This window comes from Branchiostoma lanceolatum, chromosome 2 (genome assembly GCF_035083965.1).
Source record: "Branchiostoma lanceolatum isolate klBraLanc5 chromosome 2, klBraLanc5.hap2, whole genome shotgun sequence".
Lineage (NCBI taxonomy): Eukaryota > Metazoa > Chordata > Leptocardii > Amphioxiformes > Branchiostomatidae > Branchiostoma > Branchiostoma lanceolatum.
In genome coordinates, this window is record NC_089723.1 from 6,333,707 (window position 1) to 6,356,082 (window position 22,376).

Sequence of the window (22,376 nt, forward strand, 5' to 3'; positions counted from 1 at the left end):
TCAAAACCAACCGGAACCCCTCCTCTGCTTGGAGAGTAGTCTTTGTCAAGGAATGAGCAATTCACCTCTGAGATGACGTCACGTTATGCAGATAAGACACGTGACTCGGTGAGCAGTGGATCATAAGTTGCAGAAAGTCTGTGGCGCATTTTTGCGTTGGAAATTACAGTCAGAACTTGTTTTCAAAGAAAACATATATCTGTTATAGCACATATACATATCCATATTTGTTATCACGTTTAGCCTAAAACAGTAGTGACAGTTGTATTTGTGTATAGATATTTCTGATGACTTATCATATATCATATTGTATCTCGTTAACTCAAATAATATTGACTATATAAATCAGAGACGATAATGATATTCATTATTTGAAGGATTTTGTGAAATAAAGTGGAGTATAAGGAGGATGATAACGAAATCAATTTGAAAACTGCATCAGGTAAATCCTTTTAAAATGGCTACCAAGCACTTCTCACAATGTAAAGCCGTTTTCTGCATTCTACGAGCAATGTATGTATCTATGTATGTCGGCACGGCAAGCAATGTATGTCTGTAGTCTTTGCTACGTTTGTTTTGCCTTCTATTGAGTCAACAAACCAGACAAAAATCTGTCTTTTGCTGTAAACGGTGTAGTTTAGTGGATGATATCATGTCATACTTCATAAATATCAATCAGGTGTTTCTCATCGATCCCGCTTTTACCTATGATACTAATTAATCAATAAATGTACGTTGCACGCTGTAGAAGTACATTTGATATAGTTACATTCACTGTGCTGTACTTGAAAATTAAAGCCCCCCTCTCACTGGACCCGCGGCACGCTGGCGGCGTCGCTGCATCCTAAACTGGATTTGTGTTACCCTTGACTTAAAATGAGAATATCATTCAAAACGTACAAGTATGACCAAAAATACAACAAAACACACAATATTTTTTTTTTTTGTCGATGAAATTCGTTGAGTGCTATGTCAATTCGATCGGCCGCAGCGACGCCGCCAGCGTGCCGCGGGTCCAGTGAGAGGGGGCTTTAGCGGACGGCTTTTGATATCGTAAAAATAAAATGGTTTGTATATAAACGGTGAGCTGCAATGGAGAGGAAGATCCATATTTGTTGTGCTAGAGTATCGCATATGTAGCAGCTATTTATGTGAAGCATGCACACGGATACATTGATTTGGCTTAGTGAAAATAGACTTATTTTATGTACACGATAAAGTTTGTCAATTGATGTACGTGGTGCAGTTACAAACCTATTCGCTAGGTGACGCTACAGTATTGCGCATTGTATACAGCAGCTTTGCCGGAATACGTATACAGCTGCAGGTCACTTCTAATCTTCACCCTCCCCAAAAAATGCAATGCTCGGTTTTATACGTAGATATAACTATCATACACGATGGAGACTATTGTTGTGGCCGATATGCGATAAGTTTTACATGTTCTGTCGCCAAGAATACAATTATAGTTTGTAAGAAGCTTGCATTTGGATATACCCTCTACTCAGTGCCCCTACTGAATGACCATGAGATCTTGATTAAGTTCTCCTAAAAGAGATATTGACGTATTTCTCAACATCCTATCATCAGCTATAAACTTGTATCCGAAAAGATGCATTGTTTCGGCACAGTTCTCTTGTATGGTTTTGACTTGATTAAAAGTGAGTTTGGACCGCCATTTGTTGGCAGTTTCCTTCGCGTTTCTCGTCGTGGAGAACGGCCCGCCCCCTGCCGATTTCGTGTTGAGTTGCATCCAGCGCAGAATATCCGGGTGATGAGGGACGCCGACAAAGTTGTAAAGTTTCTCTACCATGCCTGTTAGATCGTCTATGATGTCTTCATACCTGACCAGAGCGTACTTGTCTCTTAGAAAACTGTTTGTTCCTAATTTTGGTTGCATGCTACGCAACGCTCCATGACAGAGGCCATAGAGGCCGTAGTCTTCAACGTTCTTGTCTGCATATGACGTTCCTTTGACATGCTTGTATTTCACGCCCATCCTAGAGGCTATGATGCCCCTAGGGTCTCTCACCAAATGGATGATTTTTAGGTCTATTTCCTTTTCAATATTTTCCATAGCAGACCAAATCAGGTCGATGTCTGTGACACGAATAGTTTTGAAGACAGTGAAATTCTTCACACTGCAACTCCTGCCCAGAACGCTAGGGGTGGACAACCATGGTATAGGGCATGGTTGGTGTGTTTTGTGGTAACCTTTGCAAACATTGAGCAACGCTTCACTCTTCGGAACCGCAGCAAATCTCACATCATTCAGGTAAAACGACAAAAATTGCTCTAATCCCTCGAATTGGCATGTCATCAGTGCAGTAATCATGCTGCGCTGCCAGGTGGCGTTGTTGTAAGTTCCATTGGACAGATAGCTCACTGCCCAGAGCGGTTCAAAAACGTAGAAAGCTCCCGGATGTTGGTTGAAGATCTCAGCCACGAATGAAGATCCACTTCTCATCTGAGACATGATTATAATCGCAGGTTTTCGGGTCTTCACTGGAACGTCATACTTCGATAGCGCAGTCCTTTGCTGAACATTTTCAGTCACATTTTGATCCGTCCTCTCGTATTTAACGTTATAAACATGAGTATTGAAAATGTTGTACGCAACCATCGCTAATGTGATTAAAGATATCAGAATTAAGGCCCTCTTCCAAAGACGCTGCGACATCATTATCACAGTCTGAGGCTGCATCATACAGGATACAATCTGTATTGACAGAAAATATGACGTCATACAGCAGGCTGTTTTAGTACGCTGAAATGGATTAACGGAAAGCGAGAGAGATTATTATGTTTAGCCATACCTAGTATGGCTCAACATATTGTTTTTACTCAGGTTTCATCTCCTTCTTCTCCTATCAAATCTTCAAATCGATTCATCTCTGTCATTTTTTGACCAAATGACTTGAAATTTAATACAAAGGTAGTGTAGGCAAATACCCCCGGAATTTTTTTCATTTTTTCGATATTGACCTTGAAAGTGATTTTATTGAGGTTTTTATGACCAATGATGCATATCTTGGCCCCCTGTGCCCTGGTATTTCAACAGAATGACCTGAAATTTGCTGCAGATGTGCCTTGAACAAATATTTAAAGGACTACATTCCAATTTTTGGCATACATCTCTTCAAAACGATTTTTTTTTTTTTGGACAATATTTGCAACTTCTGTCACTTTCAATACTACATACAGTGTACAAACCTTTATCAGCGGGAAAAGTATTCTTATAAGTAATTTGGACTATGAAGGAAAGCTATAGAGGCTAGGTGTACTGTCTCACACTTCAATCTCTCTTTATCGGTGAATAAAATCATCTATGTACTTCTTCAGCTACTTAGTTCTCGAACTTACAAACAAACGAACAAACAAACAAAAAACAAACCTCTCACGAAACAAACGCCAGCAATATATCAAAAACCGTCTTACCAAGTCGGCGTCCTACCGGAAACAACACGACGCCTTACTCTTCTCAAGACAACAACACTAACGTCTTAAACCGACCCTTCGACCCGACCCTTCCCACCCCCACTTACCGTCAATTTGTTAATTTGTCAACTGTCAATTTGTAAAACATCGCGGCCGACATGTTTCCATTGTGCGGGACTTTTACATGGCTTGTACCTGTTGGGCTCTAAGTGCTTTCGGAGTTGTTTATTGTCGCGATTTACGTTGTTGTAGTAACGGTGAGCTCGTACATAATGAGCCGTTAGAATACGTGGGTTCAGAACAAGTTAACATATATAGCATCTACGTAAAACCGTTGAAATTATTAAAAGCTAGCTGAGCATGGAAATCTATTTCAAATGTCTGGTCGCATTTTCTCAGTTTCCTATGTTGTGGTTTTTCTAGCGCACACACAAACGCACACACACGCACGCACGCACGCACGCACCCCCACCCCCACACGCAAACACACCTTTCCAGAAGGTCAAAGGTTAATTAGTGCGCTTACTGGGAAACATTTTACAACATATGTATTGTATGCTCTGATTTATGTATTAATGTGTTGTGTAGATAAGTATATAACTGTTTAAATTATGTTCCTGTCTTGTATGATGGCGCGTCAATATCAGTTGTATTAACTTGAGTGCGTTGCCATCTTGTCTATATTTGTTATTTATGTTGTTTAATAAAAATAATAAAACAGACTGGAGTTCTGCCCACAGAGCACACTAATTGAACGTGAGAACGTACACGACAGTCCAACTCATGAACGACGCTGTGTAGAGAACCCATGTTTACATAAAGCCGGAACTAAGTGGTACCTGTAGGGTCGCATTTTACAAAGCTACAGCAGTCAACACTTTACATCGGGGAAACTTGACTCCAGATCAACACTAACACCGTTAACATTCCCGGATTAAGGGAAGAACCACCCTGTGAGTTTTTCCCACGAGGTTTAAGCTCTTAAAGGCACCCAGAGCTTTTTATGGGGCTTGAAACTGGAAATATTATAGTTGCTGTAATGTTTATGAAATTGACATTTAATGCCACTGTTTACCACACTTGCGTGCAGATTTCTTATCAAAAGTGCCCAAAAGCGGCACAAAAATAAGCTACATGGTGATATTTTAGTTTCACGCGCCTAGTGTAAATAGACCGATATCATAGCCCCGCCCACCTCCGTCAAGACGTAGAAATGCAAAATTAAAACATAAAAATGCAAATATTTGACGGACATACAGTCACTCTCTCATTGGTCGAACCGCTAATTGTGATGGACAGACAGGATCAGTCTATTTGGGCTTGGATTTTCTATCAGTTCTAACCACACAACGACATAGTATCTTTGCTCCTTTAATGTCAATATGTAATGGTATAGTGTCATTGAATCTTACTATGTGTAGGAATGACTAGAAATTGGACTTTTTTTCATTCAAGTTTCAAGCCTCATAAAATGCTCTGGATGCCTTTAAGTTCGGCGGTGGGGAAAAGGTGACACTTGTCGGTAAGAGTCAAAGCCAGATGATTAAAAAACATTAAACTTCAGCTGGTGTTTACTACATCAAAGGTCGGACCGGGGAATTTTCAAAGTGAGCACAAAATGGCGTGTTTGAAAACAAGGCAAAAATGTATTCATCAAAAATTTGAAGCTTTATATCGTACAGTTTTTTTAGGTAACGTTGGGTAACATAAATTCGCGGGGTACTTAAATTCGCGATTTTTCGAAAACGGGGTATTTAGGGATATGTGCTAGATGCAACATAAGTAATACCGCTAGAAATGCAAACCTGACAGACTTACGTATTCAGAACACTGTCTGAAAAGCTTCGATAAGCATGCATTATAAGGCGACGAGGTCAAAAACTCTCCGTCCCTTATTGGAACAGTCTGAGGGCTTCGTGGGAGAATTACACAACATGGTTGTCGGCTGGTTTATAAGAAAAATGTCACATCCGCTTCCTGCTAAACACAATTATTTACAAGACAACTTATTACAATCTCTTTTGCTAACCTGCAACTGGATTCTAAGTGTGATCAATCATCAAAACTCCTCTCTGTTGCTACAACCTACGGCACGTGTATTTTCCCGCCGCCATATTGTTAACCAGAATCCTGTTGTCAAGCAGACGACAAAGGTTTGTGAGGAACACTTTTTTGTCTAAATGCTGCGTGTGATAGTGGACTGAGGAAGATATTTTCCTCAAAGTTTGCTCCTAACACAACAAGGAACACATGGACATAGTAGTATTACCGTTGCTACGGCATCCAGCTAACTTTCCATGAATAATGTAACGTTACACGTTGCCCGATGATGACGGTGGGCCGACTTTGAGTGAAGTTATACCGACTCAACACACGGGTTGTTCCCGAACTGGCCTGATGTGTCCGGTACGGCCGTTTTTCGTGTATTTTTTTTTACTTGGACACGTCTATATCCATAGCACTCTCCTCAAGCCAAGGATGGAACGAATAGCTGCTGTATAAAATGTGATTAGCGGTAAGATATTCAAGACGAATCTTCTCTCCCGAATTAATGTGCCCCCCTGTCCGACAGCACCGTCATTGTCCGTGCGGCGGACGGTAGTTTCAAGTTGAAATATTATGGTGTCAGCACGACTAGAGACAAAATCTACCATATATATGATTAGTGCAAAGATAGTACATGATACTGACAGAATTATAGAAAAAAAGGATGGTTTATTGTTCTGCTAGATTGATTTCAGTCAACCATTATCGGAAAAATCCCGAATTTATGTTACCCAACGTTATATCTAAAGCCATTCATAGCTTCAATTAAAAAAAGACACTCAATATATACGCGCGCCGCCGTTATAGGAAGTCTGCGAAGGAGGCTAAGAGTAGATAGAGGAGAGTAGAGTAGAGTAGAATAGGGTACTAGTCTAAAGTAGAGTAGAGTAGAGTAGAGTAGAGTAGAGTAGAGTAGAGTAGAGTAGAGTAGAGTAGAGTAGAGTAGAGTAGAGTAGAATAGGGTACTAGTCTAAAGTAGAGTAGAGTAGAGTAGAGTAGAGTAGAGTAGAGTAGAGTAGAGTAGAGTAGAGTAGAGTAGAGTAGAGTAGAGTAGAATAGGGTACTAGTCTAAAGTAGAGTAGAGTAGAGTAGAGTAGAGTAGAGTAGAGTAGAGTAGAGTAGAGTAGAGTAGAGTAGAGTAGAGTAGAGTAGAGTAGAGTAGAGTAGAGTAAAGTAGAGACGAGTAGAGTAGAGTAGAGTAGAGTAGAGTAGAGTAGAGTAGAGTAGAGTAGAGTAGAGTAGAGACGAGTATAGTATAGTACAGTAGAGTAGCGTAGAGTAGAGTAGAGTAGATGGCAAAAGAAAAGTAGTCGGTTCAACGCCCCCAAGCGACAGTTAACCAAATGACACCGAAGAACCTTATCATTAGACACCAGCATCATGCTCAAAGCTCGTTTCACGCATTTAGGATTTTCTCTCGACTTTGCTTCCGACCATTCCTCAAGCGAGGCTGGTGCTAGTTTGGGAGTAGCCTGGAATCTATCATATCCTAGCTCCAGTTGACTCCTCTGATCGCATTCAAACAGATTATGACTTCCCCGATTTTGATTGGTCAAATATATAGTCAGCTGACGCAGACGACTTTTACGGACTAATAGGCAACATCGCCGATCAACTCCCAACCACAGATGACCTTGCTCACGACTATCACCCAACTATGGTCTTGAGAACGTCGGGAGACAATATGGTCGGCTACACGTAACGTTATGTGTGACAGGGGCTTTACCTGTATACTGTTGTTTACTGTATTGTAACGGATGTTCTAAATCAAAGTTCAACGTCCAAGCTTATATAAAAACCGACGTGGAACTTCCTTCACAAAATTGAATACAGCCTTGGTATGTGTTCAATGTGTAAAATTCAACCGACAAATACTGTAACTGCAGAAATGTTCGCGGTGGTTTTATGTTTGCCGTTTTCGCGGTGAACTCGTCAGCGTAAACGTAGAACCACCGTGAAACTTTTTGCCCATCTATGACTGTAGCGCTACTATTGTTTCAAACGTAAACTTAAAACCACCGCGAACGCTCCATATTCTCCCTACCGCGAAGTAAAAACACATTTACAGTAAATTGAATTGAACGAAGTAAGAATGGGAGTACATCTATTGGCATTGCAAAAGCACAATGTACAACGCTTTCGAGTCTCGTCAGACAAAATTAATAACTCCGCAGGTAGACCAAGGCGCCTATCAGTCTGGGCCTCATAAATGCACATGGCTATCACAATGAACTCTTGTTATTTTATCATCCGTCAACTCCTGTAGTTTAGCTTTTAAGCAACTCAAACGACTCTTTTAGTCTCCTTATCACCCCTAAGGTAGTAGTACGCAAAACCTCGTCTTGAGCCACTGTGGCTATGTTCTGGGTGGCAGACCAGACAATTCAAGTTGGCCCAAGGTTCAGCATGTAGAAAACTTTTAGAGCGGAATTTTTCCGTTCAGTTAAGATAACTTTCTATAGATAAGACTGTCTGTGGCTTGAACGTCTGTGGTTGGTTGGTTGGTAGGTTGGTTGGTTGGTTGGTTGGTCGGTCGGTTGTCTGTTTTTTTTGTCTGTCTGTCTGTCTGTCTGTTTTTTTTTTGTTCGTTTGGTTGTTCGTTTGGTTGGTTGGTTGGTTGGTGGGTTGTTTTGGTTGGTTAGTCGGTCGTTTGTTTGTTGGTTTTTGTTGTTCGTTTGGTTGGTTGGTTGGTTGGTAGGTCGGTTGGTTGGTTATTGGTTGGTTGGTTGGTCGTTCGGTCGTTTGTTTGTTTGTTTGTTTGTTTGTATGTTTGGTTGTATGTTTGGTTGTTTGGTTGGTCGGTAGGTTGGTTGGTAGGTCAGTTGATTGCTTGGTTTAATTGCTTAATGATGAATAGTTTTACTCAAAAGATATGAACGGGCTCTTGTTATTTCAGATTGAATGTTGGCCCCAGCTGGTTAGAAATAATGATACGACACGCCCCCTGGGAGATTCTTTCCAAACTGCAGCTCACAAGCGATTTACACTTTGATTCCACGAGGACGGCGACAGCGCTGCGACCACTATGTTGAAACCTAGAATTTGACAGAGCGCTGAACGATTTTCACAAAATAGAATTTTAAAATGAATCCCTTTATACCCTGTGTGTTTTGCTGTCTTTTCAGTTATACTTTAACATTTTCAATGATATTCCAATTATGAACTCAATTGTTACAACACAAATCCATTTTTATAGGTCGCAGGGATGTCGCAGCGCGATCGCCGTCTAGTGGAATGGGTGCCAAAGTATTACGTACAGTTAAACTGTAGACATTGGCTATTGCGCATGTGACTGTTTGTGTCTAATTCGTTCTTGCATGTGGGACCGTTAAAGGCACCCACAGATTTGATGGGGCTTGAAACTCTTCAATTTCTAGTTATTTCTACACATAGTAAGTTTCAATACCACTATACCATTACATATCGACATTCAAGGAGGAAAGATGCGATGTCATTGTGAGTTGAGAACTGATAGAAAATACAAGCGTTCTCTTTTACTTTTTCAATCTACTAGACCTATCCTGACTGTCGTTCACAATTAGTAGTTTAACCAATGCGCGTGAAACTTAAAGGATCACCATGTAGCTTATTGTTGCCTCGCTTTTGAGCGATCTTGGTATGTATATGTAATCATCACGCAAATGTGGTTAACAGTGGCATTAAATGTTAATTTCATAAAGATTACAGCAACTAGAATATTTCCCGTTTGCAAGCCTTATAAAATGCTCTAGGTGCCTTTAACAGACGTGCGGAGTCAAAGCACGCCTACCTCCGTCTGATACAACACAGCTGTGACGCCAAGCCCCCCTCTCACTGGACCCGCGGCACGCTGGCCGCGTCGCTGCGTTCTAAACTAGATTTGTGTTACCCTTGACTTTATAATGGGAATATAATTCAAAACGTACAAGTATGACCAAAAAGACAACAAACACACAAAGCTTAAAAAGATTATTTTTTGTCGATGAAATTCGTTGAGTACTTTGTCAAATCGCCCGGTCGCAGCTACACCGCCAGCGTGCCGCGGATCCAGTGAGAGGGGGGGGGGGGGCTTTACCTCCGTCTGATACAACACAACCGTGACGTCTCGGTTCGTAGCGTCGGGTACCGTGATCTTACAGGTTCTTGGGATCATTTGAGGCGCATCTTTATTCCAATCAAGTCGTGATACGTGACTATATATAGTATAACTCTACTGGCAAGACTCCAACAAGTACATTTATAGAGTCATGATTCCTGGTAAAACGAAACCTCCTAGAATCTCAACGGAATTCAGTGAATCTATTTATGATCAAGATACCGGTTTTGAACTGGCTAATTACTGTATGATCATAAGATGGCAACTATGCCACCCTGAACGCAACCCCGCTGCTTCGCCATCTGGATCAAATTCCGTGGATCCTGGGGCCCGAGTTCGATCCTAGGGTCGACTCCAGCTCGGAGAGGTTGCATTTCGGATGGTGACGTAAAACCGGTGGCCCCGTGTATGAGGGAGCTTCGAACATAAGCCTCAAGCGTCGAACCTCTGCACGTAAAAGAACCCAACACACTTATCGAAAAGAGTAGGGGTGACCCGGTGTGCTTGGCCAAAAATGCGTGCCATGGCGAGGCCGAAGTCCCTTTGAGATGTGGGTCACATTTCATTTTTCATTTCACCACCCTAGGTCAACGTCTATATTCTAATTCTACTAGTACGACTACACAAAGCATAGACCCTGCTTCAACCCCCACTGCCAACTGAAGAGAGAAGAAATGCTATCTAAAGCCCCTGTCACACTTGTGCGTATATACAAGTCCGCAGGAGGTGCGTATTAACATGTTTTTGGTTTAGGTTAAGTTTGCAGCCGAAGACGTCATTTCTTTGGTTCGATAACCAGGCTGCACAGCGGTAAGTCGAAGTGAAAAAAACTTCTTCCCCTCAAACTTTACTTAAACCAAAGAAATGTTGATGCGCAACTCATACGCACTTGAATATACGCACAAGTGTGACAGGGCCCTAACGTATGGCCAATTTTTCGCGACCAGCCATAAACTTCCGGACTCAAACATCTTAACGATATTGCCTAATATTTTTAGCCACTAGTAATCAGTGGCTGCATCTCACCAGTCGTTCAGGGCCCATTCCCATGTACAAATGATTAGCTCAAGCCCCTATTTCACTGGACCCGCGACACGTTGGCGACCTCGCTGCGACCGAGCGATTTGACAGCGCGCTCAAAGAATTTCATCGATAAAAAACGAATCTTTTCATGCTTTGTGTGTTTTGTTGTCTTTTTACTAATACTTGTACGTTTTACATGATATTGTTATTGTAAAAATAAGGGTAACAGTAATCAAATCTAGGAAACAGAGAGGTCACCAACGTGCCTCGGGTCCAGTTAGATAGGGCCCGGGGCTTTTGAGGACACAAGGTATGAACTGCCAATGAAGGTAAAGAAAGCGATCATGTTTGGAGAGATTGGTAATTCTCTGCTCCTACCGGCACTTAGACGGCATTTTCCTGTGGCTCAAATGGTAGCAGCCTCACAGTTGAGCTCCTGGTTCCAATTAGTTGGTAACTTGAAGACCCCGGTTCAATCCTGGGTCAGAACATCTCGGAGAAGGCTGCATCGTCTTTCGGAAGGGACGTAAAATTGGGCCCCGTGTAAGAAGAGGCGCCTTGAGGACGTTAAAGGGGAAGGGCTAGCAACCCCTTTCTGTATCAAATATACTCTGCTATATGAAAAAGAAAGGTGACTTGCAGCCCTATGTGCCACTAGTCATGACAAGGATCTGAACAAGCAACCGAACGAAACTACGTCACAACTACACATTCTTTCACAAGTTCTGAACTGGCACGTTTATAGAGAGTAAAGAATCGGAAGTGTTATGTCATGAACTACAGGATAACCGTAGGACTGGTACAATAACTACCTAGGGCATAGCAGTGTGAAAAGACGTTGATTGTATGCCTCGCCGTCTCTGTTGAGGAATGGTTATCCCAGCGGTGGGTTGTTCACTCCTTGACAAAGACTGATGTTGTACAGTCGAAAATTTGGGTAAGTCCAATTTTTGTGTTGGAAATTACAGTTATAACTTGTTTCAGAATATACATGTTGTTCTTATTTGAAGAAATGGCTGACGGTAAGTTTAGAACGTCACGCCGGAAATAATCATAAGGGTTTTCTCTGAAGCACTAGACGGTGATCCCTGAGCGACCGTTGGGTTTGTGTGGCCCTTATAATTGGAATATGAATGAATAAAAGACCTTTATTGTACATTTTTGCTTAAACAAGCTAAGTACAAGTCATGGTGATAAGCAAAGGAATACATATAGTGGTGATAGTATAACGTAATAGAAGGTGATATCTTACTACGTCTAATAGGACTAATCTATACTTGTCTACTATTTACAGGCTCGACTTCTTCTCGCTTCTTAAGGCAATTTTAGATGTATGTGGATATGGAACTTGTAATACATGGTTTGTTCAGATATGATGCACGATACAAAAACGCAGCCTTTAACGAACGGAATTAGTCAAAAATCAAATTTCCTTCCGGCACCGATGGTGCATAGGGCGGCGCCCATCCCCGTTTCAGTAGCCCTTGGGCCACACAACTTTGTGCTAGTCACTACAGCAGGGGGCTAGTCCACTGTTAGTGGTATGTGTTTAATTTACATACTCATTCCCAAATACTAAGTGCTAAGCAGAGAAAGCAGTATGTACCATTTTTCAAGTCTTCGGTACGACCCGGCCGGGGATCGAACTCACGGCCTACCGTATATAAGGCGAACACTCTACCCACTAGACCATTACACCGGTAGCATAGCGGAATTAAAGGGGGTATAAATGACACGTGGCATCACACACAGTTTCCAAATAACCGGAGCCGAACACAAATCATCTCTGTACAAACATAAATGAGGCGTAATTTGGTACAGTGTAAAAGAGTCCTGACCTTATTCTGATCATATGTTGTTAAATGTCTGTTTTTAATGTGTTTATTGCGCGGGGTTTTATGTAGGTAGGCCTAGGGAGGGTAGTTTGCGTTGATTATATTCACACATGCTACAATAAAGACCTATAGGCTCGCATAAAGATTGATTGAAACGTCTTTGTAATATCTGTTAAACTCGAATTTATCGCCACCACTGTAAGCACGCCATAAAGTGTCCAATTCGAACACATTATACACATTCTGTTGTTCGGTTTGAGATGTTATTTACAAGCATCAAAGCCCTTATTGTGAGAGTTATACGCCGTGATTATGCCATGAAAAAAGACCCTTCAAAAAGTCTTGACATTACGTCCGCAATAATTCAGTGGGCATGAATGTATCTAAAAAAATAATGAGGTCGTAACAGCCACGCCGCATTTAACGTCAGTGTTTGTGGCGAGATGGGGTGTTAATTCCGCACGTCTAGCTGACAGCCCGGGCTTTATACTGACAGCCACTATTGTACACTACATTTCGACTAGGGCGGGGACCTCGCTGCGTCCACGCTGCGACCTAAAGCCCCCCTCTCACTGAACCCGGGGCACGCTGGCGGCGTCGCTGCGGCCGATCGAATTGACAAAGCACTCAACGAATATGATCGACAAAAACGAATCCTTTAATTAAAGCTTTGTGTGTTTTGTTGTCTTTTTGGTCATACTTGTACGTTTTGAATGATATTCCCATTATAAAGTCAAGGATAACACAAATCCAGTTTAGGACGCAGCGACGCCGCCAACGTGCCGCGGGTCCAGTGAGAGGCGGGTTTAAAATCTGACAAAGCGCGCAACAAATTTCATAGATGGAAAACAATTTTTTTACGCTTTGTGTGTTTTGTTGTATCTCCAGTCATGCTTTTTGTATGATGTTAAAATTATGAAAACAAGGGTTACACGAAGGCAATTTAGGTCGCACCGAGGTTGCAGCGCAATTGCTGTGTAGTGGAATGGGACCTAAAGTCTTTGTCACACTTGTGCCCTTTACAAGCCCGCATGAGTTGCGTATTAACATGTTTTGGTTTAGATTAAGTTTGCAGCCGAAGAAGTAATTTCTTTGGTTCGATGAGCAGACTGCACAACGATGGGTGAAAGTAGAAAACAATTTTCTCCCCGCAAAATTTAATTTAAACCAACAAATTGTTACTGCGGAACCCTAAAGTCCCTATCTCACTGGACCTGCGGTGGCGTCGCTGCGTCCTAAATTGGATTTGTTTTACCCTTGACTTCATAGTGGGATTATCATGAAAAATGTACAATAACTAAAAAGACAACAAAACACGCGAAGCGTTGAAAGATTCGTTTTTTTGTCAATGAAATTCGTTGAGTGCTTTGTCAATTCGATCGGCCGCAGCGATGCCGCCAGCGTGCCGCGGGTTCAGTGGGAGGGGGGTTAAGGCGCTCTCGGTACGACCTAACTTGAATTTGTGTAACCCTTGACTTCATAATTGGAATATCATGCAAAATGTACAAGTATGACCGAAAAAAGACAAGAAAACACACATGATTTGTTTTTTTATCTGTGAAATTCGTTGAGCCCTTTGTCAAATTTGACGTCGCAGCGCGATCGCAGCGAGATCGTAGTTTCGTTGAATGGGGGCCTTAACTGACAGCCGCCTTTGTTGTGACAGCTCCGCGGGGCACGTCACGACTGGACCAGCCGGCAGTTTTATTCCGTACCGAACAATAACGGCCCGTGTAATGGCCCCGGGAAAGGCGCGGTGTCACGGCCTGATGGAGGGGAGAGCTGCCGTGATGAAAATTGGTGCGGATGGGAGATCAATTGGGACCTGGGACGGTCTGTGGGAAAATGCTGACGACGTACCTGACGTGCTATCTTTGTTACGTCCAGACGCAATGACGACAGACTGCACGAAATGGCCTCGGATCCCGGCGGATACGTACAGTGAATCCTCCGGAAATATTCCAAGGATTTAGTCGGATCCGTTAGTTACGTTACGTTGGATCCGCCTGTATCCGTCAGTATCCGTCAGTATCCACCAAAAATACAGAAAAATCATTGTACGTATCCGCAAGGATCCGAGGCCATTTCGTGCAGTGACAGATACGGGACGAAGTTATAAAAAATGAAGAATAAATTTAACGGTTCTCAGTGGCAAATCTGCTGGATGTTGGCACATCGGCAACCAAATCCACAGTGATTTTTTTTTTTGCACACAGTTTGACGGATTAGCCGAATAGGCTCGGTGGGCGTCACTCCACTGTCCGGAAAGTGCCTTTCCCAGGGCACAACGTCGGGGCATGGTGTGTATCGAACTCGGGACCTATTGATTTCTAGTTCAACGCTCTAACCATTACGCCACGCCGCCGACGACGTAGCGATAGAGGAACTTTATTGCACGACAATTGTACATGGTACAAAGCATGGCAACAACTCTTAAACATAATACAAAATAAAAGTATAGAATAAAACTTAACATCCTAATTACTAATACAATACAATAAGGGCTAACATAGGTTTTTTGCTATAGTGTTATAAAAGAGTGGGGCTAATTATTAGTTTCGGTATTTTTCTAATGACAAAGCAGGCGTTTAAATATATTCCTATTTTTGCATTGTAGGGGTTGTTGCGTTTAGATATGTAGTCAAAACTGTAATAAAAACAGAGTACAGAATTCGAAGAAACCATAGAATTCAAACAAACCTGGCTGAGCAGTGGTGTGGTGCTATTGCACAGGGCAGTGAGTGACTCAAGCTGATTACACACAAAATATTAAAGGCATAGTCCGTGAACACGGGCGATGACGAGACGGATATGGGCGCTGTCTGTAGCTAGCTATCCGCTGAGAGGGCACTGGTGTTATTGGCAGACCTCTTCCCTCTCTGACAACAATGATTAGAAGTTGTAAATTATAGACGATGAAGTTTAAGCTCCCCTCTCACTGGACCCGCGGCACGCTGGCGGCGTCGCTGCGGCCGATTAAATTGACAAAGCACTCAACGAATTCCATAGAAAAAAAGAATCTTTTTAAGGTTGGTGTGTTTTGTTGTCTTTTTGGTCATACTTGTACGTTTTGAATGATATTCCCATTATAAAGTCAAGGGTAACGCAAATCTAGTTTAGGACGCAGCGTGCATGCCGCGGGTCCAGTGAAAGGGGGGGGGGGGGCTTTAGACGTCCAGGTAAGAAGATACGCAATGTGATGCTTCCGTCCAACCGGTGGCCAGGCCGGTCTGTTTGCGAAAAAGAAATAAGTGTGGCAATTAAAAATTATTGCCATAGCGAAGGTGTCTGGATTGATCTTACTTCACTGCGTAAGGAAAGTACCAACGTAGCACTCTAGATCTTAGTTCTGCCATGATATTGTCCAAAACGCACTTAGAAATCAGAAAGGCATCTGCCAAGCAGATATAGAAAGGCAGCATGTAACTCGAAGAGTTCCTAGCATATGTAGAAAGGCCGGAGTACACTCCCGTTGTAGTGTCTTTTTTCTCTGGCATTGTTGGATAGGTGGGGTGAGAAACTAGGCCGGAAGTTTAGAAAATCGGTATGCTGGGGCTCCTATGATGGGTTTGGTTGTTATTCTAGCTCTGTAGGATGTGTTTTCGAGGAGCTACTGTTGTTTTTCCGACACCGCACGCCTCCCCGTAAGGCGTTCAGTGTAGACTGCCCAAGCGGTAACCCAAGTTATTTATCGTTCCGTTTAAAACTTTGCCTTTCTTTAGATGCTTGGACCTCCTCAAGTTTTGGTTTTCACAGAGGTTTTTTGGTGGGAGGCATGATGTTCAGCACGTTCTTGTGATAATAGATCAACTGGGATGCGCAAACCCTTTTCAAAGCTAGAATACTAGAATTGGTGAACTCCCTGACACACTCCGGACAGTACGAAATCGGACACCACGTAAAAGTAGGTCATCTGTCATCGACAGCTGAGTGCCTGGATGCCAGACGTGCTAATGAGGTATCAAGTTTGAAAAAGTGACAGGAGGGCATCCACAAATTGGCCGGACGGATTCCTGAAATTCCTGTGGAATTCTGGGAATTCTGGCAAATCGGGCCTAAAATATACTATTAAGCTTGCCCCTCAGGCTTCGCTAAAAAATGCATATCAAGAAAATACACAATATATAATTTTTTACCTTTGTGTCTTTTGCTGTCTTTTATATCATACTACTAGTATTCGTTTCAACAGGATGCCTGGCCGGGCCCCGGATTGGAAATGGGACAGCATAACAGTTACTCATGCAACTTCCAAATCTATGCAGTTGCTTGTCGTGTAATAAGTAACTATTAACTTACCTTGTGTAAATTATGTTGTTAATCATGTTACCTTTGTATCATACAGCGCACATTTGTGCATATATTATAGGATAATGCCTAGGTAGCAATACGTTTGGGCTTTTCAAACTCATAAATCCGTCACAGTTTGTATCTATGATTATGAAATTAGTATGCTGATCTTTTATCATGCTTGGAAATGATTGATGTTCAACACAAAGGTAAACAACCTTTATATCATACGCCGAAAATAGTTACTCAAGCAGCCGGATAAAATTTTGAAACAGTCAGACGTTTCAGACAGCATCCGCTGTCTTTCGTCAGTGACTAAGGAAAGATCTGGCAGTTTTTATACCAGGTATTATTTCCTCAGTCATTGACGAAAGATAGCGGATGCTGTCTGAAACGTCTGACGGTTCCAAGATTTAATCCTGTTGCTTGCGTAACTATTTCTGGCGCATCTTATTACCTGGATGTCTAACCTTCATCAACCATTATATCAGTTCAGAGATGAAGGTGTACTCTTTACCGCCCCCCCCTCTCACTGGACCCGCGGTACGCTGGGTTTGTGTTACCCTTGACTTTGTAATGGGAATATCATTCAAAACGAACAAGTGTGACCAAAATGACAACAAAACACACAAAGTTTAAAATATTATTTTTTTATCGATGAAATTCGTTGAGTGCTTTGTCAATTCGATCGGCCGCAGCGACGCCGCCAGCGTGCCGCGAGTCCAGTGAAAGGGGGGCTTTACCGGCCCACAGTCATGGCAGTAGCGTGGGGTGACACTGAAAAATTTAGAACAGCATAATCGTTATCTTCGCCAAGAAGGTTATATTTTCGGTAGTGTGTGTGTATGTATGTATGTATGTATGTATGTATGTATGTATGTAATACTATGTATGTATGTATGTGTTTATGTGTGTATGTATGTGTGTATGTGTGTGGGTGTCTGTGGATGAACAGCATAAATCAAGAATGCCTGGATGGATTGTCTTGATATTTGATATGTGGGTAGGTCTTGATGAGACCAGGAAACGATTAGATTTTGAGCCCCCTAACGGTTGTTGGTAAAGTACTGCAGCAGAACTCACTGTTTTGATATCTCGTGTTCTGGACATGCAATAGTCGTCTTAAACTCTAAAATTCAGTAGATTTTGGGCCCTATAGCGGCTTGCTTAGTTTAACTTGTGAATGTATGATAAGTAGAATAAGCAGACAAGCGGTAAGTCCTTAAATCAAAGCAGAGGGAAGGAAAACCCTGCACAGAAGTCCTAGGGAAGAAACCCTAGCACAGAAAATCCAGGGGGGATGAAACACCCCTGTCATAAAAGTCCTAGGGAGCACATCCTAGCCAAAAAAGCCAGTGGGAATGACCCATGTTACAATATTATGTAACTGTGGAATTGTAAATAAGTGTAAATGTGCTTTTATGTTGTGTACTTATGTATGTTTGAATAATAATAACCTTTATTGTACATTCATGCCCTATCACGGCCTAAGTACAAGCAAATAGATACAAAATACATGGTAATGATAATGACACACAGGATTTCTAATACTAATCTTAAACGATGGTTCTAAAACTATTCTAATTCATAAAATATAAAAAAATGTGGAAAAAAATTCCCCCCGACACCGCCCTGTGATGTGTGTTATGAATCATCCGTTGCCACAGCCATGAAGGTGTGACATCGGACGTTATATCCCACCAAACAAGCGACACTAATGGCGACACTGTCGTGCTCTTTCCCCTCATTTTACTTTCATATAACACACATTTCTCGCATGACTCCGAGTAATAACTTGCAAATGTGCAGGTCCCGTCGACAACACGATTGGGGCCAGGAGACAGTGACACCGTGTATGTGGGAGTCAGGTTCGTATACCGTGAAATCTGAACTCTGCTAACGCAATCTTTGTTACAACCCCTTTGAAACGCATTTTCACTAGAGGCTGCGACCCCGCTGCGACAGTTGAGCGACCAAAGATTTGACAGATCCCTTAGGCCACACCAATTTCATTTCTTGATTCTCGGATTTTTTTCAGAAAAAAATTGAAGCGACAGGGCGAAATTTTTTTTTTTGGGTGCAAATAGTCTGAGGTGAAGATAAGGGTTTACATTAATTGAGATAAGAATAAGAGGATTATTTAGGTTTCAAAAAAATTGGAGTGACAGGGCGAAAAAGAATAATGAATTTATTTTCAAATAGTCTGGGGCGAAGATAAGGGTTTACATACGATAAAGAATAAGAGGATTATTCAGGTTTCAAAAAAAATTGGAGTGACAGGGCGAAAAAAAAATAATGAATTTTTTTTCCAAATAGTCTGGGGTGAAGATAAGAGTTTACATAAGATAAAGAGCAAGAGGACTATTCAGATTTCATCTTTATATGGCTTATTTTATGCAATGAACCCCTTTCTTTGATCTAGTACTTTTATTTCAGTAGAAAGAGTACCTTTTTTACTATGTACTATACGAATTGATATTGAGAAATAGTTTTAATAAATGAAAAATTACAACTTATGATAACATGTGACCACACTTTTAGGTATGTTCAGGCCTGTATAGTCTATTTCGGTGGCTATTGAGTTTTACAACTGAACAAATAGTCAAATCGTGAGTAAAGATTTGTGAAGGGGAATAGCGACCAAATTTTTTTTTCAAAATGGGAAAAACAGGAGAGGCTATTCCAAGAAGCAAAAAAAAAAGTGTGGCCTCTTATAGATTCAAAACGAATGTTTTTATGTTTTGTGGGGTTTGTTGTCTTTTCAATTGTACTTTTACATATTGAATTAGATTCCAATTATAAAATCAAGGATCACACGAGCTCAACAATCGCCGTCTATGGAAAGGGGGCTTAATATATACAGCAGATGAGTCAAAATAACGACAAATTTTACAAATTTGCTGGTCTCATAGTGTTTCTTTCTTCTCATTCTAATTTTTCTTCTTGGCAACGATTTTTTACGCAATTTCTATTCTGCCTGCGTCAGAATTTGATGTTGATAAGATATCCAGGAGTCGTTGAAGCTTTGACAGACAGGCGTGATAAAAATGCAGGAATGCTTATTTCACATGTCGTCTGAGCCCAGATCCGTGTCTGATGAATGTTTATTGCAGCAGTTAATGGCATTACTCATAATGATATAATTATATCATATTTTTCAAATGGGATAATTACACTGTTGTTGTAGTCCTTGACAGATCGCTCAAAGAATTTCATAAATAAAAAACAGATATTTTTACGCTTTTTGTGACTTCTTGCCTTTTCAGTCAAATTTTTGCATAATATTCCAATTATGAAGTAAAGGTTTACACATATCCAGTTAAGGCAGCGAAGTCGCAGTCTAGTTCAAAGGAGCCTTACATGGTGTACATATCCTATACTTGATCTATGTGACAAAATGGAAGCTAGAATAATGGGGACACTTAAGGAATCGAAACATGATAGTTGGTTGTCTTCAGACACCAATCCCAAGTACCCTTAAGACGATACGTCATTCTTAAGCCCCCCTCTCACTAGACCCACGGCACGCTGGCGTCGCTTCGGCCGATCGAATTGACAAAGCACTCAATGAATTTCATCGACAAAAATAGAATCTTTTTAGGCTTTGAGTGTTTTGCTGTTTTTTGGTCATACTTGTACGTTTTGAATGATATTCCCAGTATAAAGTCAAGGGTAACACAAATCCAGTTTAGGACTCAGCGACGCCGCCAGCGTGCCGCGGGTCCAGTGAGAGGGGGGCTTAACCAGATGTCTCAGCACCCAGCTCCACGATGTTTAATAGCACTGTGGCTAAACGAGCTTTGGATTAAATTTCTTTATGCAATGTTTACGGTCGATGCACCCCAAGACGATGAGGCTATCGCAATAACTTCTCCGAGGTCTCAAGTGACAATTCATTCCTACAAAACACGTACGCCGGCGTGCCTTTACTTTCAAGTGATGTTTTAAGCCCCATGAATGAAAGATTTCATCATTGTCACGTAAGAAGATGTTCAGGCTAATGGTACCAATCAACTTGCGGGATATACTAGATTACTCCGACACTCATTCGAAAATAACTACCTAAAGCCCCCCTCTCACTGGACCCGCGGCACGCTGGCGGCGTCGCTGCGGCCGATCGAATTGACAAAGCACTCAACGAATTTCATCGACGAAAACGATTCTTTTTAAGCTTTGAGTGTTTTGTTGTCTTTTCGGTCATACTTGTACGTTTTGGGTGATTTATAAAGTCAAAGGTAACACGAATCCAGTTTAGGACGCAGTGACGCCGCCAGCGTGCCGCTGGTCCAATGAGAGAGGGGCTTAAGAAGACATTCAAGTTAATGGTACCAATCAACGTGTATGATGTAGCAGATTAGTTCGACACTCATTCGTCAATAACGACCTAACACTGCTCCAAATTAGACACCCATTGCTCTAAGCCCCCCTTTCACTGGACCCGCGGCACGCTGGTGGCGTCGCTGCGTCCTAAACTGGAGTTGTGTTACCCTTGACTTCATAATGGGAACATCATTCAAATCGTACAAGTATGACCCAAAAGACAACAAAACACACAGAGCTTTAAAATATTCGTTTTTTGGTCGATGAAAGTCGTTGATTGCTGTGTTAATTCGATCGGCCGCAGCGACGCCGCTAGGTAGCTAAGTCTACGGAATTCTTGACAAAAATTCCAAATTAGTCACTCAGTCACGCGCTAAGCCCTTCTTGTGGAGTTGACCTGCCACCACCATCACCTGAATACTGTCTTGTAGAGGGAAGGCAACTTTAGGCTTGTAGAATCCTGGTCCTTATTCTCGCAGGTTTTTTTTTGTGATGTAGTTCTTATTCTCCCTATGATGGTCCAATCTTGTCTTAAACTCATTAACAGTTTTGTTTCAACCACACGCTGTTCATGATCATCTCTCTAGCTTCTTTCCACATGTGTTTAAAGGTTGGTTGAAGTTGTATTGTACATTAGGCTACACCAAGTAATTTTTATGGATGACGTCCGCGCGCGCATTGATTTTGGTCTGTTCCCAGAAAAAAACACAAGAAATTCCGCTTCCTATAACTATTACCAAAGAGTTACGACAATGCCGCAAATCAATAGGATATGGAAAGAAACAGGACAGGACAACAACTGCTGTTCAACTTCAACTGATTTATTCAAATTATTGCTGTTTTCATGATGAACAAAATAATCGTTAGTTGTTACACTGTGTTCTCTCATTCAATTTGTGTCCTAACATGTGTCGTCGACTATTATATTTCAAATCTAGGCATCTTGTTTTTTCCGGCCCTTCTTGGGTTTTTTTCGCGCTCTCGCATTAGATTTAGGGTCTCCAAAGGACGTCATCCATAAAAATTACTTGGTGCAGCCTTAACTGCCTTGTTAATACAGTCATCTCATGTGTAGTATTTCATGTGACAAGACCTGACTGCGTAAACACTCATGTACATTCCTATTGCTGCAGCTGCTGACCCTTCAACTGGTATGTCAGCTGTAAAATATTACATATAAAAATAACTTCATGCACATTTCACAATATAGATCTAGCATACCAGATTCTTAACGCATGTGAAGCTTTATTTAGCGAAATTCGTAGACCCTTCTGTCTTTTTATCCACAATACTATTTCAACAAAAATTTAGAATCGTAAGAAAACTGAAAATCTCTAGGTGTAAGGTGTTAT

General features: G+C 41.6%; 1 protein-coding gene across 1 annotated transcript; it reads right to left on the reverse strand.

Annotated features, from left to right (window-relative positions):
* Nucleotides 1–1,513: 1,513 nt before the first annotated feature.
* Nucleotides 1,514–2,692, reverse strand: LOC136426563 (carbohydrate sulfotransferase 3-like). Its single transcript, XM_066415227.1, has one exon. It carries the CDS (start codon nucleotides 2,681–2,683, stop codon nucleotides 1,514–1,516), a length of 1,170 nt encoding a protein of 389 aa, XP_066271324.1. The 5' UTR covers nucleotides 2,684–2,692.
* Between the last annotated feature and the right edge of the window lie 19,684 nt (nucleotides 2,693–22,376).

Bases quoted from the DNA above. Each gene is read 5' to 3' on its own strand.
- LOC136426563 (XM_066415227.1), bottom strand. From the start codon at position 2,683: ATGATGTCGCAGCGTCTTTGGAAGAGGGCCTTAATTCTGATATCTTTA.